Below are 17,371 nucleotides of genomic sequence, written 5' to 3'. Positions count from 1 at the left end.
TGGGGTTTTACCGTCAGCCCCACGGCCCATCTCTCTGTGCCAGTGTCTCCATGGCCTGAGATCCTGTTGGAAGGTGCTGCGGAAGAGCATCGGCGGGGCTGGTCCACGCGAGAGGGCAGGTACTTCTATTTTAGGAAGGCTCAACCATTCCTTTTCCTTTGTGCCTGGCTCTGTAGAACGCTGGTCCCCACTGTCCCTCCCAGAGCAGAGATGGGTAGGGACAGGGCAGCGGTGCCCACTCTCCTGGCAAGGCAGTGCCTTTATTCATGCCTTTGCTGAGGAACCAGCTTGAACTTTTTCATGTGACGGCTTCTGCTCTTGCAAAAAGCGCCCGGGAAAATAGGCAAGAGGCCCACGCTGAGATGTGGCCTGCTTTTCCCATCTCCAAGCCCACGTGCCGCTGCCCGTGGGTAGGGACAGGCAGGCCGTGGCACGCGCGGGGCTGGGGGTGAGCGAGAAGAGGAGCAGATGGGCTGTGTGGGATGTGAGCAGGGCTGGTGCTGCGCTCCGGGAGGGTTTCCAGCCTGGCAGGCTCCTGGGGAGAGGCTTGAGAGGGGTCACCCTGGGGATGGCCCCGCTTCCCCCCCACCTGTATCTGTACAGTGCCTTGAACCCAGGGGAAGCTGCTTGGCTTGGCTGTGGGGTGTGTGGGGGAGCTCTGTGGGACTGGCAGGGGTTTGGGGGTGTGGGAGGGACCCTCCACCCGGCCCAGGCAGGAGGAGGGCCGGCTTCGTGCCGGCACAGCTGAGCTGTAGGTGGGACAGGGCAGCACCGGAGCTCTGGGCACTGCATCTCCTTGGGACCCCCCTAGTCTCTGGCTCCTCAAGGGTGCTGCTGGTCATGTGTTCTGGGCGCGGGGGGGGAAGGTACCAGGGACCTGAATGTGGGTGGGTGGGCAGGAGGGGGACCCCACCCTCATCCCCTGCAGGTGCAGGTTGCATCCTCCATGCTGAGCGGGGCCGCACACCCTCCTTCCCCCGGCTCTCATCCCACCTTAGTTACCTGCCTTTTAGCAGCCACGCAATCTCCTTTCTCGCTTCCTTCGCAGCCTTTTGTCTGACACAAAGCCAGCTCCAGCGGGAAGAAAGGGCTGTGGGAGTGGGAAGCAGGCAGTTCTTCCTGCCCTGGCTCCTTCAAGCCGGGTCGCAGTAACGGAGCTGGGACACCTTGCAGGTGATGGAAGGGCTGGGGGCCAGCCATGCCCCCCCGGGGTGGATATGGGGCCGGGCAGGGGGCACACAGCCGGCTTCCCAGCCACAGTGGGGCTGGTGATGGAGATTGAGCTGCATCGCCTGGCCTCGGGAGATGCTCTGGGAGCCCCCCACCCTGCCCTGGTGCCTGCTGTGACCCAGCCCCACAGCTGGATGCTGTCCCTGAGCTCTGCACCCTTGGTGGGGATTCGGGTGCTGGCTCCAGGTGCTGTGGCGGAGGTGAAGGGTTTCCCTGCGATCACTGGTGCTTCAAGTGGTTTTACAGCGGAGAAACACCTTGGACGTGCGCAAGCGGATCGTGGTGGGACATATCCTACCCAGGCTCTGCAGGGACCCCCGGGCAGCGGGAGTTGAGCTGGGTGGGAGCACCTGGTGGCCCCTGAGACCTGGCAGGGATGGGGTCGGTGGCCTGGCAGGCAGCGGCTGGATGACCGGGGGCTCGGAGGAAGCAGGAGGCATCGGCCACCAGAGCCGGGGTTTTCTTCGCTGTAGGTCCAGGAGTCTGTCGGTGCCATCACCCAGGGCTGGGGGCTGTGGAGGCGTGCCTGGAGGCCAGCTCGGGTGCCTCCATCTGTGCTGCTCCCAGCCCTGCCAAGAAACGTGAAATGGCACTTCTGCTCCGTGGTGGTGGCAGCTGCGGCCCAGGGGGCCTCGCCGAGCTCCAGCTCCCTGCCGCCAGCATTGCCACCCGTGCCGAGCACCCGTCCCCAGCCCGGTGCAGGGGACTGGCGAAGGTCATCGACAAGGCCAGGGAGGGATGCGTCCATCCTTGGCTATTGCTGCTGGCTCTCAGGAGCCAAAGGTCAGGCGGCGATGGTGCTGTGCTGTGGTCGGGCAGCTCTGTCGCACCGGCGTTTTGGGGGGGAGCAGAGCCACACACCCCGGCTGGGTGCAGGCGGTGGGGATGGCCTTGCTGACCGATGGTTGTGGTGGCCCACCTCACTGTAGCGAGGAGATCTTGGGGGACAAGGGACAGGCACCCTGTGCTGTGGGTGAGCCCAGGGCAGGTGTGCAAGAGCAGCGTGTTTCTGGCCTTGTGCTGTCCCTGCAGCTGGAGGCCAAAAAGCCCTCCTGGGTGGGACAGCACCTTTCCCAGGGAGGAAGGGCTCCAGCCTTTGCAGGACAGCCGGGGGGCAGCCAGCCAGCAGGTTGTCACTAGTGAGAGGAGTCTGTCTCAGCGCACAGCCCGGTTTTGGGAAGGGGGGGGTGGCTCTGATTGTAAGTCGGGGCAGGTAGAAGGAGGGTGGCACTGTCCCTGTCCCTCGCACCGGCTGCCTGGGGCACAGCTGTGGTCCCAGCGATTCCAGGGCTGCAACTGAGAAGAGGGGGCACCCCTGGCACGCTGCCTGGGGCAGGGGTTTTATGGAGGGTCCCCTGCCCAGACCCAGGGTGGGGGGAGCAGGAGCCAGGGGGGAGGCTGACCCTGCTGTGTGGATGAACAGCCTTGCTGGGGTGTGAGGCTCCATCCTCGTCTGTCACCACATCTCTGGTCACCATGACAACAGACAGGGAGGCAGGCGGGAGTGGGCTGGCAGCCCTGAGGGGTGTGGGCCATGGGCATGGGCTGGCACCCACGAGGGACCCTGCGGTGGTGGTGTGTCACGGGTCCCTCTTGGCCCCTGCGTGGTGAGGAGAGAGGCTGGGCAGGGCTCAGCCCAGGCACTGTGAGCTCCCTGCTGCCCTGCTCCCAACCAAAAAAATCCCTGGAGGGGACAGGGGAACCCCACCCAGAGTGGGTTCCTCTGGGGGTGCAGGCACTGCGGCACGGCACGGCAGCCCCTGTGCCGGGTGGTTTGGCACGGCGAGGCTTTGGCTGGCAGGGAGCTGAGGGGTTGAGTCACGCTGCTGCCCGGAGCGGTGCCAGGCAGGGCTGCTCAGCGGGGTCTGTGTGTCCAGGCCACCGCGGGGCTGGTGGCCTCCGGGGGGGATGGGGGGTGGCAGAGACCCGGGCAGGGGGTGTAGGGTAGGGTCGTGCCCCAGCATATGACGGCACCATCCCTCTGTGTTCCCTGCCCCGGGCACCCTTGGCACCCATGGGGCCGGGGGGGGAAACGGGGGGGGTGCGGGTCCTTCTCTAGCTGTCCCTGTCCCCAGCTGGCTGCTGGGCCCCAGGGAACGAGGCGAGCAGTCTCTGGGAGCACGGGCACCCCCCGCCCTCTCCGGCCCACGCACCCACTCGCGCCAGCAGCTTTTGGCACGCAGGGAACTGTGTTCCTGGCAGCCCGGCCCTCTTCCATCTGCTATTTATCTCCTTCCTGAAATCCCTCCTGCTGTGGGGGGGGGATGCCCAGTTCTGGGGGGGGGGAACCTGGGCCCCACTGCTCTCTCTGCAGTGTGGCTGTTGCTGTGCTGGCATGGGGAAGCGTTTGGGCTCAGAGACTGCTGAGGGGGCGGGTAAAGGGATACCCCACCACCCCACAAAAATGCACGTGGGTCCCGGGAGGCTTCACTGTGTGCTCTGGGGCATCACAGCCAGCTGCAGGCCCTGGGGCCAACACCACAGGGGCACCTTTGCCCCAGGCAAGCTCCCAGCCACAAGCTGGCAGCAATGGGGGCCACTTCCCCAGGGAGGGGGAGCATCATCCCCCCGCCCAGCACTGCTGGCTGGCTGGCAGTGGCCTGCCAGCGCTGGCCCCCCCTTTCCCCCCCCCCCCCCCCCCCCCCCCCCCCCAATCCTGGGTGCCCCAAAGCTGCAGGAGCCAGGAGAGCCCGTGGGTTGCCTGGGCAACTGCAGCCAGGCAGTGATGGGGAGCGGTCCAGGGGAGCGGTTGCCATGGAGACTGGAGGAGCAGATTGCCTTGACAACAGTCCTGTGTGTTGTGTCCCCCCTCCCAATCCTCCTCCCTCCCCTCTTCTGGGCTGTATACTAAGGAGGTGCAGCCTGGCCGGGGGTCCCACCACTGGTGAGTGTGCACGCAGGCCAGTTCCCTGTGTCAGGAGGGATGCAGTGGTGCCTGCCCCTGCGGGGGGAGAGCCTCGACTCCCAGCACGTTCCCACCCCCCGACTTAACGGCGTGAAGGAAGAGGCAAGGCCGAGCTCAGCTCCTTGGCTTTATCACTTCACACACCACCGCAAGCTGCTCCCGCACCCGGTCCTGTCCGGGAGGCGGGCAGGGAAGCTGGGTGCAGCGGGGGCTGGAGATGTGGGCAGGCTCCGGGGTGCCCCAGGGCTGTCCTCCTGCTCTAAGAGGAGAGTGGGGACCCTGTGGAGAGGGACAGAGGGATGCTGTCCCCCTCCCCGGGTGGCAGAACAGCTGGTGAAGGAGCATACTTCATTGCTACCAGCCCCTGGGTGCCCCTGCATGGTCTGGGCAGTGGCTATAGGCACACGGATCAGGGAGGGGGAAGGACAACAGTGGCACCAAGATGTGCCACTGCAGGGGGTGTCTCTGTCACCCCAGCATGCCTGTTGTGTCCCACCAGCCCTGGTCTTGCTCCTGCCATCCTCCCCATAAAGCCATGTGCTGGGAAAGCAACCTGGGGAAAAGTCCCGTGTGGCTTTGGGAGGGGGTGTCAGGGTTGGGTAGGGGACACAGATCAAACAGCTGCCAGACAAAGGAGCACCCTGGCACAGGGCAGGGGACTCAGCTCCTCGGCTCAGGCACTGAGTACGTTTCCCCCAAGCCTTCATGTTCAGGAGAAAGACAGACTGGCAGACAAAGGGAGGATCTGGAGGGGCTATAACTCTTCCACCCCTGCCAAAAAACTGATGAAAGGGGCGCACTAGGACCCCTCCGCTCCCAACAGGACTCACACAGCTGCATGCAAGGGGACAGCTGAGATTTCTGCAGGCTGGAGGCTTGGCTGGGCTCACGTAGCCCCTCCCTGGGATCCCCCGGGTGCTCTCAAGCCTGGTAGAGGGGCACCACACGGTCAATGGGCCCCCGGCAGATGGGGCAGAGGCGGGTGGGCAAGGCCTGGAAGCAGCGGAAGCAGCAGCAGATGTGGCCACAGCCCAAGAGGACGCACTCGCGGGGCCGCGTCAGGCAGATCACGCAGGAGTCCTCGGGCCCCCCGTCCCCAGCCTCCTCGCCGTCCGGCTCCTTGTCCTCACGCTGCTGCTTGAGGCGGGCGCGGCGGAAGGCACGGCACAGGGCGTGCAGGAGGACAGCCAGGCCCGCCGCGGCACACAGCACGGCCGCTCCCTTCCAGAGCCCGCTGGCCGACTCCAGCTCCGCCAGCACCGTCTGCCAGTCCCCCAGGCACAGGAAATACTCGCCCCCCTGGGCCGGTGGTTGGAGGTGCAGGGAGCCATCGGGGTGCAGGGCCAGCTCCCCGATGCCTGTCAGCCCGGCCCCCACCCGCAGCATCTCCTCTGTCTCCAGGATGCCCTTGGGCTTCTCCCCGCTCAAGTACTGGCCCAGCAGATCACGGAAGCCATGGACAGGCTGCTGGAACCGCTCATACACCGTCTCCAGCGGCAGGCAGGCGGCGTGGAGCGGGCTCTCCACGCTCACCTGTGTCACCGCTGCGGTGTCTGGCGAGGCCAGCAAGAAGGGGACGGTGTAGACCTGCTCCGAGAGCACCCGCTCGCTCTCGCTCCTGCAAGAGGAGAGTGCAGTGCTGGGATGTGGACAACGTGGAGGAACCCTGAGCTCCTGGGGCTGAGTCAAGGCCAGGGACCAGAGCCTTTAACCCAGCCACTTTCTGTCCCTCAAGTGGCCCCAAAGGATGGGGGGGGGGGGTCTGGACCCACCCACCGGTGCAAGCCCACCCCTGCTATCCCCTCCCATTGCTCACCAGCTCCGGGCCAAGCTGTTCCACATCAGCCGATGCTCTTTCAGAAGCAGTTTCTGGATCACACCCTGCAGGCCCTCATGGTAATGGCTGGTCAGCGCAGCCTTGGCTGGCAGCACTATGCCTAAGGACCAAGGGATGCATCACAGCCAAAGGAGATACCAGCCCCTGTCCCAGTGTGGGGCCACAGGGTCTCCTTACCTTCCAGGGCAACGTACGGCAGGCACCTCCCATCCGCCGCAGACACCAGTGCTGGTAAATCGTCACCAACCTGGAGTTTTGGGGCCTCCTGGAAGAGCAGGGACTAAGTGTGAACATGAGCAGGGGCAGATGGGCTGGCAGGCAGAGGGGTAGGTGCCGCATGGCTTCGTGGGGATCTCTAGCAGGATGTGACCCACGCGGTCCTGGGCATCGTGGCATCGGCAGCAGGCTGGAGTCATTGGCTCTGGGCCGGGAAGTGTAGGGCAGCAGGGAAGGGGCAGTGGACAGGAGAAAGCACCTGGGGGACGGGGCTACCTGTATGCGTGCCACGCCTCTGGCTTTCTTCCTGTACAGGTAGTAGAAGAGGCCGGAGAAGGCGAGGCTGGAGCCCAAGCACAGCAGCTCCACGGGCGTGACGGGTGGCGCGTCCATGGTGCCAAGGGGAGCGTGTGGGCCCAGGGGCTTCCCAGGGCGGGGACGTCCCCCCGGCCCTGTCCCCAGGGCGCTGCCACCCTAGGCCAAGCCTGCCCGTCCCCGTGCCCTGCACCCTGGCTCCCACCGAGGCCCGGCAACCCCGGTGCGGCCCCAGCCCCGAGCTGGGACCCGCTCACGCCGGCCCGGCCCCGCTGCCCCTCCGAGGCCTCAGGCGCCCGGGCCGCGGCCCCGCCGCGCTGCCTGCTGGGAAATGGAGTGCGGGCCCCGCGGCGCGGCGGCAGGGGGCCGCGGCCCCGGAACTACACCTCCCAGCGTGCCTTGCGCCGAACTACAGCTCTCGTCGGGCCGTGCGCCGGCCACAGACAGGACTACAGCTCCCGGCGGGCTTTGCGGCATACCCCCCGACTGCACACACACCCCCCCCCCCCTTCCTTCCCCGTGGGCTGGCGGGGTCCCCGTGTAGCGGCGAGGGTGTAACGGGGAACCCCAATATGGGGCTGGGGGCGCGGTATGGGGAGAGGTGCCGGCCGGGACGGGCTCCAGGCGCTTTGCGGAAGGGGCTCAGCCATTTTCTGGCCCCAGGGCGGGGTGGGGTCAACCCCTGCTGTCACCCCTGCCTGGGGGGGGGGGGCAATGGGACCCCCTTGGCTGGTCTTTCCACGGCGGGGGGTCGGCTCCCGCCTTCCTGTCGCCCCATGTGCCTACTCCCCTCCCTTTGTCCCCCCGAGACATCTCACCTTCCGCCCCCCTCCTGAGTTCCTCGGGATTTCTCCTCGCCCGCTCCCACCCCTCGGCACGTCTCAGCTCCCACATGTCCCCTGGCTTTTGAGTCACCCCCCCAGCCCCGCTCCAGATCCCACCTCTCCCCCCCCACCCCACCACCACCACGGGCCTGAAGAGTAAGTGGAAACTGCTTTTAATTGTTAATTAAATTCAGCGACAGCCACCCACAGCTGAAGGCACCAGAGTCCCCACTGCCGCCCACTGGTCCCAGCAGGGGTGGATGGGGAAGCCAAGCCGGATCGGGAGGGGACAAGGAGAGAGCGGAGCTGGGTGGCCCCCCAGCCTCCATCTCTGGTGGGTTGGGGGGCAGGAACGGGGAGGGGGGGGCTCGGCTCTAGTGCTCTCCCTGGGACCCCTCTGACATGACCACCCGGTGCAGGGGACGCGGCGCTGGGGGGGGGGGGGGTGTGTGCTGAGCTGTGCCTGTCTCTAGCATGTCAGGGCTGGGGGGCAGAGCTGCGTTTTGGGGGTGCTACGGCTTCTCCGCCGGCTGTTCCCGGCCCCTGGCTGTGGATGGGGGCTGCGGTGGGTGCCCGGTGTGGGGCCGTGTGCGCTGGGGATGGGGCCGGAGGTGGGGCGAGGTGGTGTGCGGTGTGTGCACGGGGCAGGGACCGCGATGGAGGGTGACCCGGGAGGTGGCCCTGCGCTCTGCCCGTGGGCCAGGTCCGGCAGCCAGCAAGGGCTGGGGGGGGGACACACACACACACAGCAGAGCATCGTCCCCTCTGTCCCCAGCACCCTCCCTGTCCCTACCACACCTCACAGTGCTTGCCGGGGTTCATGGGGGAGCCCAGGGGGCAGCCAAAATGTTCAACAAAGTCCCGGGAGTTGCTGAGGGTGCCGATGACGCGGTACTTGTCGGGGCTGTGGGGGTCGGTCACCAATCCTTCGTGGGAGCTCTCGGGTGTCCGGACAGAGCACCAGACCTGCCGGAGGAGGGGGGGGGGGGGGGGCAGCCTCAGGGGTGGGGGGCAGAGCCCCCTAGGTGGGATGGAGGGCTGGGGAGGGCTGGGGAACCCACCACCCGTCTCTGCCCTACCTGCGCAAAGCCCACAAAGAACAGCTGGTGGTTGGTGAGCCCCAGGGCTGGCAGGCGCTTCTCCTCCCCGTTCTTCTGCAGCCAGGACTTGTACGCCTGTGGGAGAGGTGCCCTGAAGCCCCAGGGAGGGACAGGCAGGCACAGGGATCCAGGTCCCCTCAGGATGGAGGCACTCACGTTGTAGGCTGCCTTGAGCCCGCCGTTGTCAGCGATGTTCTCGCCCAGCGTCTGCCGGCCGTTGACCTTCTCGCGGTGGACGGTGTAGCGGCCGTACTGCTCCGTCATGCACGCCGTCCGGTTCTTGAAAGCCTCCAGGGAGGAGTTTTGCCACCATGGCCTCAGGTTGCCCTCCTTGTCGTACTCCCGCCCTGCGGAACCGAGACGTGTGGTGGGACCGGGGGATGCCAGCCCCCTGCAGAGCCCCTGCTGCAGGGGTTCCTGAAGCAGGATGGGGTGGGGACAGCCCCAGGGGACACCAGGAGACCTGGTGCCTTGAGTTCATGCCCAGGGGAGATGGTGTCTCCCAGCCCTCGTGCTGCACGGGCTCCAGCTGGGGCTCAGTCATGCACTCGGGCCCCCAGCCATCCCCCCAGTGCATCCCTGCTGTCCCAAGCTGGATTTGTCACCCCAGGTTCCCCCACTGTCCCCATCTCAGCTCTGGGGCTGTGGTGAAGGCGCAAAGCAGAGCGGATGCGAGAGGGACCCGTCCCGCGCCCCACGGGGAGGAGGATGAGGAGGGGGCCGGGGCTGCAGACACCGTGTCCTCACCAAGCGGATGGAGCGAAAGCTGCACAGAGAAGCCGGGGGGAGGTATCGGCGGGTGCCACCTGGGGAGACAGGACGATAGAAGGGGGGGGTGGCCAGGGGGGCACGAGCACGCATGATGCAATGGATAGCAAAGCGGGACCCTCGCGTGCCCAGGGCACCCCCTCCCCACACTGAGGGCGAGGCGGGGGCAAGGAGGAAGGTGATGGGGGATTGGGGCCAGCACTTGCCCACGGGCTCTCTCACCTTGGTCGTCGAACGCATGGGTCAGCTCGTGCCCCATCACCACGCCGATGCCACCGAAATTAAGGGCTCTGTGGGGCCGTGGGAGAGACCCAGGTAAGTGAGGGGGGGATGATGCTGTTGCAGCCTGGCCCGGGGACCCCCTTCACAGCCTGGGCACCCTGTCTGTGTCCAGGGGTACCCGGCGAGACTCTGTGCTGGTTGGCACCCATCTGGGAATGAGTCCTGTTGGGGACACTGGTGGCCCCACGGGGACTTTGTAGCCTGTCTTGGCTGCGGGATGCAAAGCCTTGAGGGACCCTCGAGCCCCCCAGAGCTTTGATTTGTGACTGGGGAGGGCTCTGTGGCGTGCTGGCCCTGATCCAGCCGATACCCCCCACCCCCAGGCTTTTCCCCCCATCCCTGTGCCAGGCTCACTTGGGGTGGTTGCGGGCATAGAAGGGAGCCTGCAGGATGCCGGCGGGGAAGACGATCCCGTTCTTGGTGGGCAGGTAGTAGGCATTGACGGTCTGCGGGGTCATACTCCACCTGGGGCAGGGAGGTAGGACAGGGGACAGGCAGGGATGTGTCCCCCCCTCATCCCCTCACCCTGGCACCCTCCTGTGCCACCTCCCACCATGGTCCCCTCTGCTGACGCTGCTGCCCCCACCCCGTGATCAAGGGACCCTTGGGGACAAGCCAGGGCCACCATGGGTGACCTACAGTGCTGTGCTACCCCATGGGGGCACCTTCTCCCCAGTGAACCAGTGTCACCCCGGCCATGATGGGGACAGTGCTGTGACACCGTGCCAGTGTCATATCCTCTGCTCCCCCCTCCCTGGGCCCTCCCCCTTACTGGTCACGGTTGGGGGGTTTCCGGAGCTGGTCAGCCATCACTTTGGCAGAGAAGTTGTAGAAGTTGAGCATGTTCTGGAAGAAGGAGTCCTCCGAGACCTCATACTGGTGAGGAAAAGGAGGGATGATGAAGGGTCCACCAGGGTGGTTCCCCCCCCCCCCCGGCCAGGATGTGCTCGGTACTGGGGTGGCTCCGCATAGCACCCCGTCCCAAATGCATCCCCCAAATAGGGACATCGCCCCACCATGGGGCATTGTCCCCCCAGGGCTTGGCGTGAGCAGGGGCCAGACGCCCTCCCCATGAGCCAGGTACCCCCTTACCCCATCATAGACATCGTCCAGCTCCTTGTTGTCCAGGATGAAGTCGGGGAAGCCGATCATGTCGTAGATGGCGTCCGCCTGCTTGGGGAGAGGCCCCGGCAGTAAGATGGGGTGGGGGAACTTACCGCGATGGGGGGGAGGTCTCCCGCCCGCTCCCCTCCCCGGGGTGACCTTCTCCTTCGCAGCCTGCCTGGTCTTCTCATCCATCCAGTCCAGCTGGTCCAGGGACACCTCAAATGCCGCGCGGATCTCGCTGATCATCTCCTCAGCCTGGGGAGGGGAGGGAATGAAGCTCCCCCGCTTCCCTCAGACCCTCGGGCAGGGACAGGGTGGGCAGGATGTGACCTCCCTGGGGTTGGGGGTCCCATTTCCCTGCTCCCCACCTTCCATCCCTGGGGTTTAGGAGAGGAAATGGGTGTGGGGGGGTCCTGTGGATGGTGATGGGGGGCAGATGGGGGCAGGAGTGTCCTCACAATGGCCTTGCTGTCCCGGTCAAAGGTGGCTTTGACGAAGAGGGAGCCCAGGGCAAAGCCCAGCGTGTCATCTGTGTTGGAGATGCAGGTTTGCCAGCGAGGCGTGCAGGACTGTGGGAGCAAGATGGGAGCCCGTGAGACCCCCAGTCCCCTTCCTTGCTCCTCTCCCTTCCCCCTGTCTGGCTCTTCCCTCTCCCCAGGAGGGAAATGCTCAACAGCTAAACCCCCATCCCAAAAGATGATCCCTGGGTTCCCTCTGCAGCATCCGGGGCTCAGCATCCCAAGGGCATCCCAAGGGCAGAGGTGATCCTGGAAGCTTCCAGGCTGAGGGCAGAGAGGGCTGGTCCCGGGGCCCCCCGTTACCTTCCTGGTGCCATAGAGTGTCTCCAGCAGCCTCTCCTGGGCTGTCTCGAAGCGTTGGTCCAGGCTGGAGGCTGTCTTCTGTACCAGGTTCCAGATCAGGTAGTTATTCAGGATGCTGCGGGGGCAGAGAGACACCGCGGCTCACCAGGATCCCTGGGGGTGCCCCAGCGAGCCCAAAACATGCCCCTGCCGTAGGGGCAGCCCCAAATGGGGCACGGTGGGGGGCCTGCGGGCACCTCACCTCCTATCGGTGCCGTTGATGAGGTCAGAGACCTGCTGGAGGTAGGTGTCCCCGTACACCACCACGGGCTCCGTGTCTGCCAGCTCCAGTGGGGCCAGGGCGTAGGACAGGTAATCCAGCCAGTCAATGGCAGGGGCCAGGGCCTGGAGGGGACATGGTGACACGGCACCCGGGTGCTTGGCACAGCTCTCCTTATCCTGCCCGGCACAGGGGGATCCCCCAGGGCAGGGGCTGTGCTCCCCGAGAAGGTCCCCAAGTGCCTCACCACCCCAACTCCCTTCTCTGCCCCCAAGCACCCTTCCCATGGCTCCCTGCTGGTGTCAACGCTGCAGGATAAGGAGGGGAGCCCAGGACACCCCCATCCATGCAGGGTGGCAGCTCCCCCCAGATCCTAGCAAACGGAGGGATGGTCACTCCAGCACCCAGCTCATGTTTCAGAATGGATGAGGCTGCCCAGGGTGTCCTGGGGGGGGGTGGGAGGGCAGCAATGGGTGCGGACCCCTCAGTGTCCCAGTGGACAGCCCCCCTCCCCGGCCATCCCCAGAGGTTTCTCCAGGCTGTGCCGGGCCATGCCCACCTGCAGCTCAGTGATGCTCATCTTGTGGTAGATCTTCTCGTCATCCCGCCGCTCAGCCTGGGGCACGGTGATGTTGGCCAGCTGGGTTTCAAAGTCCAGCACCTGCTGCATCTGGAGGCGGGTGGGCTCTGGAGCCCCCCCCAGCAGCGTGCCCAGCTCCACCATGTAGTCCAGGTATGCTGTGAGGACCTGGTGGGACCCCGAGCCCCGGGCTCAGTGCCGGCCACAGCCCATCCCACCTCCCCGGGGGGTTCCGACCCCGCTGCCTGGGCACCGTGGCACCCGATGGGCAGGGGGTAGGTGCCAGGTGCACCCCAGTGCTGCTCGCACCCCATTGCCATGGGTTTCCCCCGATTGCTGCCAGCGCCCAGCCTCACCCTCTCGTTGGCGGTCTTGTTCAAATAGTAATCCCGAGATGGAAGGAAAAGCCCTGACTGGTCCACCTGTGGGGAGAGAGGGGCAGCATGGGCAGCCCGGTGCCCCCCCCCCGGCTGCCTGCCACCACTCGGTGCCAAGGTGCCAACCTGGATGACGTTGCTGTTGGAGCTCTTGGAGTCTGCACCCACGTACACCGTGAAGAAGGGGGTTGCCCGGTAGGTACCTGACACCATCTTGAGTACCTCCATGAAGCTGGTCTGGTTCCAGGAGCCGGTGATGTTCCATCCCCCGATCTGCTGGCAGACGGACCTGGCACCTCAAGGAGGGATGGGACCCATCCCCGAGGGCTGTGCCCTCCCCGGTTACATGAAGAGCCGAGCGGGTGACGTGCTGGGCTGAGCCCCGACAGCTTGGCTCACGTGTGGACAGCCGCCCACCTTGTCGATGAGCTCCATGAGGGGCTGGGAGCCCAGCTCCTCTATCCTCTGCTCCTTGAGGCAGGACAGGTAGTACCGCTGCGTCTTCCGCTCCGCCTCGCTGCTGGAGTTGAAGGTGGCGTTCTCTGCGGGAAGCTGTGGGTCAGCCCTGGGGACGCCGGGGCTCTGCCCGCCTCTGCCCAGAGGTTCCCCCCACCCCGGTGGCCATAAGCCCCTCAGTGCCCACCTAGGAGATGCTTCATGATGGCCTGGTTCTGGTCCCAGATGCTGTTGAAGGTGCTCCACTTGGAGCGCCCGTTGGGCAGCGGGTTCCTCTTGATCCAGCCCCCGCACGAATACTGGTAGAAGTCCTGGCACGGGTCTGTCTCCGCATCCAGGGCCTCCAGGATCTTGCTGGCCACCCGGACGCAGGCATCCGTCAGGCACGTGCTGTGAGAGGGATCTGGCAGGGAAGGCATGCCCGGGGCTCTGCGCGTGTGCCAGGGGAAAGCGAGGCACGGAGCGGGGCCAAGCCCTGCCTGCACCCCAGAGCGGGCAGAGCACGCAGAGCAGGACCCCCAGGCTGACCCGTCTCTCCCCATCCTGCTGTGTCCCCCCCGGGTGTGGGGACACCACCGCTGCCCCGGTAGGGCCATGGGGCCCTGCCCTACCTCTGCGGTACTGGATGGCCAGGGTGACGACGGCGGCGCTGAGCAGCAGGGCCAGGGAGATGGTGACGGCGCAGAGCACCAGCTCCAGCTGGCTGCGCGAGCCCAGGCGGCTCAGCAGCGGCCCCGGCCCCTTCCGAAACCCCACCTGGGAAGGAGCAGGACCCACCATTGCACCACGGGGGGGCTGAACCTCGCTGCTCCCCCTTCCCTCCTCTAGGGCTCCCCGTTGCCTGGCTCAGCTGTGTGGGGTGGGGGCATCCCTCCGTGGGCGCACAGGGCACCAGCCCCGGCAAGCTGGTGGTGGGTGCTGGCAGCCCCCCCAGCCGCAAGGAAGGACGGTGGCCCTGTCACACTCTCTGCCGCATTTTGGCTGCCTCCCAGCACATCCCTGGGGACAGCCAGGGCTGGCTTGGCTCCCGGCCCTGCTCCCGCTGCCCACTCAGCTGCGGGCAGCTCTGGTTGGAGACAAGGAGGGGGCCCTGGGAAGATGGAGAGGGGAAGGATGGGGGGCCCAGGGCAGACCTCACCTCCACGCTGTCGGGAGAGACGCTGCCATCTCCCGCCGGCTCCGGCCCCTCTTCATCCTGTAGCGTGGCACGCTTGTAGTCAGGCATCTGCCGAGGGAGGGAGAGGACTGGAATGGGGGCATGGGGCTGGCCGTCTCCCACTCTGCCACACCCTCTGGCTCTTACAGTGAGGGCTGGTGCCTGCTCAGTGGGTGTACCGGGGGGCCAGGGCAGCCCCTGATGCCCATGGGTGCGTCTGAGCCTCCCCCTGAGGCTGTCCCCAGCCCTGGGTGGCCCTGGGGAGCTTGAGGAGAGCTGCTGGTGGGGGGCTTGGGAGCTCGTGCCGGAGCATCCCTCCACGTCGCCATGGCAGCCGTGGCATCAGCCCTGCCGATAGGTGCCACATCGCCACGGAGATGTGGTCCCCGTTGCCAGGCGACCGTTGCCTAGTGCTGCTGCCTCGCCCCTCCTCCCCTGCCTGGAACTTTCCATGCAGATGTGCACCAGTCCGAAACATCTGGAAGCGCCTCCCGCCCCATCTTGGCCCCGGGGGTGCCCAGGGTGAAGAGCCAAGCCTGTATGGATGGAGCGTGCAGGGGGAGAGGGGGCACTACAGGGGGTGTCCGACCCCCTCACTCCTGGCCTTGTGGGGCAGCCTGGCAGGGGCTGCTTGCAGCAACCCAGCCGTGAGGGCTGCCGAGGACTCAGCCAAGAGGGAGATGGTGGAGCTGAGCCAGAAGCTTTGGAGGAGGGGGTGATGAGCTAGAAGAAAAACCTGGAGGCTTTGGTGGAAGAGAACCAGCAATGCTGCTGGTCATGAGCCATCCTTAGGCTTCAGAGTTAACGCCTGGGTGGGTTGCGGCTCACCCCCTTGTCTGTGCTGCAGACTAAGGTGGATGCCCCAGGGCTGCCTGCGGGGCTGGTGTTGGGGGCCAGGAAGGAGCCGGGGTGGGAAGGATGACGGGCAGGGGGTGAAGTAGAGCAAGTGCCCCGTGCCTGACTCTGCCCACTGCTACACCGCCGGGACTGGGAGGGGGCTTCACCAAGGACTGCTGTGGTGGGAGGGTGTGAGGCTGGGATCGACAGTTGGCGGGAGCCCCCCGCCGGGGTGGGTGCCCGGGAGCTGCTGGTATTAGGAGGGGCAGCTTGGCATTCAGTGGGAGCTCAGCCAGCTGGGCACCCCCACAGCCTCTGCTCCCCCCATATGCTCCTCTCCTCTCCTGGGTGGTCCTTGACCTCCTGAGCACCTGCCAGCAGCACACCCTCCCCAGCACCTTCTGGCATCCCCAAGGCAGGAGCAGGAGCTGGTCCTGGAGCTCCTCCTACCCTCTTTGTGGGGCTGAAACCCGTGGGGACAGGGCCCCCCGCTCCCTCCAGAGGTGCTGCCCTGGGGGGCACCCTACAAGAAGCACCACTGTACTCCAGGTGGGCTTAATGCCTCGGCGGAAAGGGGTCTGTGGGGCCATCTCCAAACTGCTCCAACTCCTTGTGCCCAACCCCAGGCAGGGGCTTGTGGGGTCCTTACTCCCCCTTCTTCCCCCCACTGTGGGGGACGGGAACCCTCCAGCCACCCAGTTCCCCCAGCCCTGGCCCCACGCAGCCCCCTGCATCCCCCAGGCTCTCATCCCTGGAGTCCCCCCAGCCCCCCCATCCCTTCCTCCCGCAGCCCCCCCCCCCCTCCAAGCCCTTCGAGCTCCTTGAGCTCTTCAGACCCCGGACTCTCCTCTGCACCGGTCCCCTCCTGTCCCCCGAGCCACCCCCTCTGCCCCCCGAGCCGGTGCCCACCCTGTCCCCCCAAGTCCTCCTGCCCCTCTCCCCTCCCGTTGCCCCCGCCCTGCCCCGCCGCTGTCCCCGTCCCGGCCGGCCCCGCCGCCCCGGGGACTCACGGCGTGTCCGAGCTCCTGGAGGGCCACGTTCATCCTGGCCATCCCGGGCCGCCTCCCGCTTAGCTCCGCTCCCCGCCCGGGCCGCGCCGGGCCCCCGCCGCCGCCGCAGCGCCGCCTGCCTCCGCCGCCGCCATGCTCCGCATCGGGCGCCGCGCCGCCGCCGGGACCGGGACCGGGACCGGGACCGGGCAGGGATGGGGCCGAGCCGGAGGGATGGAGCGGCGGGGGCTGGTACCGGCGGGGCGCAGCCCGCGGGCACGGGCGCGGGGGGGGCGGCTGGGGCCGGAGCCCCGGGGGGTGGCTGGAGCGGGGGGCACCGGTGCCCAGCCCGGTAACACCGCTCCGCTCCACCCGGCCCGGCCCCGCCGCCAAGGTGACCGCCGTGAGCACGGGAGGAGCCCCGCACCGACACCCGCACCGGTACCCGCACCGACACCCGCACCGGGAGCCGCACCGGGAGCTGCACCCGCGCCAGCGCGGGAGGCGCACCGGCCCCCGCCCCCGCCCTGGCACCGGTACGGCGAGCAGCACTCGGGGTCACACAACAGGCACCGGCATGCTGACGGACATACCGGTACCGGGCTTCAGCAGCCGGGGAGGCACGGTGGCACCCACGACACCGGGTACCGGCACCGGGGCTGTACCGGTGCACAGTCGGCAGCAGCCCAGCCCGTCCCGGTCCCCGGGCACACGCTTGGGTGGACGCACACACACAAGCTGACACGCCGCCCCGGTACCCCGCGGCACCCCGAGGTCACCGGCAGGCCGGTGCCACCGCGCAGGGCGCGACACGGTGGCACCCACGCAGGTGCGCACAGCCGCGGTCCCTGCTGCGGTGGGGAGCGGAGGGGGGTGGGGGAGGCCGCGGCTGTGCCCCCCCACCTCACACCCCGCCTCGCCAACCCTCTGCGACAGCCTGGCCGGGACGGGCTGTCACCGCAAGTCACCCGCCCGGTGCCCGGGGTGCTGCCGGGGGGGGGGCAGTGCGGGGGGGTGTCCGGGTGCGTGTTCCTGGGTAGGGTCCCCCTCACCCTCCGGGGCGCACAGCTGCCGTGGGGGGTGGCCGGGGCGTGCACAAGTCACGCCTCGAAAAAAACGTCGTTTGGGGGAACTAGGCGCTGCTCGGGGGGTCCCCACGGAGCACAGCCCCGGGGGGGGGGGGGGGGGGGGAAGGTGCCCCCCAGGGTGCTGCCCGAGGGGGGGCTGGGCGAGGCAGCATGAACTGCGGGGCCGCGGGCGCAGAGTGGCACATGTGAGCAGGACGGGGGGTGCGCGTGTGTGTGTGGGGGTG

At 67.2% G+C, this 17,371-nt stretch overlaps 2 protein-coding genes across 3 annotated transcripts; both read right to left on the bottom strand.

Annotated features, from left to right (window-relative positions):
- Nucleotides 1-4,249: 4,249 nt before the first annotated feature.
- LOC116958981 (mitochondrial ubiquitin ligase activator of nfkb 1-A-like) lies at nt 4,250-6,990 on the bottom strand. Its single transcript, XM_032982376.2, has 4 exons — nt 6,465-6,990; nt 6,150-6,237; nt 5,952-6,072; nt 4,250-5,753 (listed from the first exon to the last, which is right to left on the bottom strand). The coding sequence occupies exons 1-4, from the start codon at nt 6,579-6,581 to the stop codon at nt 5,057-5,059; spliced, it is 1,023 nt and encodes a 340-aa protein (XP_032838267.1). The 5' UTR covers nt 6,582-6,990; the 3' UTR covers nt 4,250-5,056.
- A 494-nt stretch (nt 6,991-7,484) lies between these two features.
- ECE2 (endothelin converting enzyme 2) lies at nt 7,485-16,201 on the bottom strand. Of its 2 annotated transcripts, none has more exons than XM_042795754.1 (19): nt 16,081-16,201; nt 14,216-14,302; nt 13,689-13,833; nt 13,265-13,480; nt 13,039-13,163; nt 12,748-12,894; nt 12,601-12,666; nt 12,224-12,412; nt 11,647-11,789; nt 11,406-11,520; nt 11,043-11,153; nt 10,741-10,839; nt 10,570-10,647; nt 10,250-10,353; nt 9,832-9,942; nt 9,418-9,485; nt 8,584-8,774; nt 8,407-8,502; nt 7,485-8,293 (listed from the first exon to the last, which is right to left on the bottom strand). In XM_042795754.1, the coding sequence occupies exons 1-19, from the start codon at nt 16,120-16,122 to the stop codon at nt 8,117-8,119; spliced, it is 2,310 nt and encodes a 769-aa protein (XP_042651688.1). In that variant the 5' UTR covers nt 16,123-16,201; the 3' UTR covers nt 7,485-8,116. The 2 variants fall into 2 exon arrangements, with proteins under 2 accessions (XP_042651688.1, XP_042651693.1); XM_042795759.1 differs by lacking the exon at nt 16,081-16,201 and adding an exon at nt 14,381-14,503.
- Between the last annotated feature and the right edge of the window lie 1,170 nt (nt 16,202-17,371).

The sequence above is a fragment of the Tyto alba genome, unplaced genomic scaffold, assembly GCF_018691265.1.
Source record: "Tyto alba isolate M040663 unplaced genomic scaffold, T.alba_DEE_v4.0 Super-Scaffold_10, whole genome shotgun sequence".
NCBI classification, from domain to species: Eukaryota; Metazoa; Chordata; class Aves; order Strigiformes; family Tytonidae; genus Tyto; species Tyto alba.
The sequence above is the reverse complement of the archived record's forward strand: the minus strand, read 5'-3'. Positions and strand labels throughout refer to the sequence as shown.

Excerpts from the sequence above, each read along its gene's own strand:
- LOC116958981 (XM_032982376.2), bottom strand. The coding sequence starts at position 6,581 with ATGGACGCGCCACCCGTCACGCCCGTGGAGCTGCTGTGCTTGGGCTCC. Across the intron at positions 6,238-6,464 it reads GAGGCGTGGCACGCATACAG|GAGGCCCCAAAACTCCAGGT; the intron begins GTAGCCCCGTCC and ends CTGCTCTTCCAG. Across the intron at positions 6,073-6,149 it reads GCCGTACGTTGCCCTGGAAG|GCATAGTGCTGCCAGCCAAG; the intron begins GTAAGGAGACCC and ends CTTGGTCCTTAG.
- ECE2 (XM_042795754.1), bottom strand. The coding sequence starts at position 16,122 with ATGGCCAGGATGAACGTGGCCCTCCAGGAGCTCGGACACGCC. Across the intron at positions 12,667-12,747 it reads CCAACAGCAACGTCATCCAG|GTGGACCAGTCAGGGCTTTT; the intron begins GTTGGCACCTTG and ends CTCTCCCCACAG. Across the intron at positions 11,521-11,646 it reads ATCAACGGCACCGATAGGAG|CATCCTGAATAACTACCTGA; the intron begins GTGAGGTGCCCG and ends CTGCCCCCGCAG.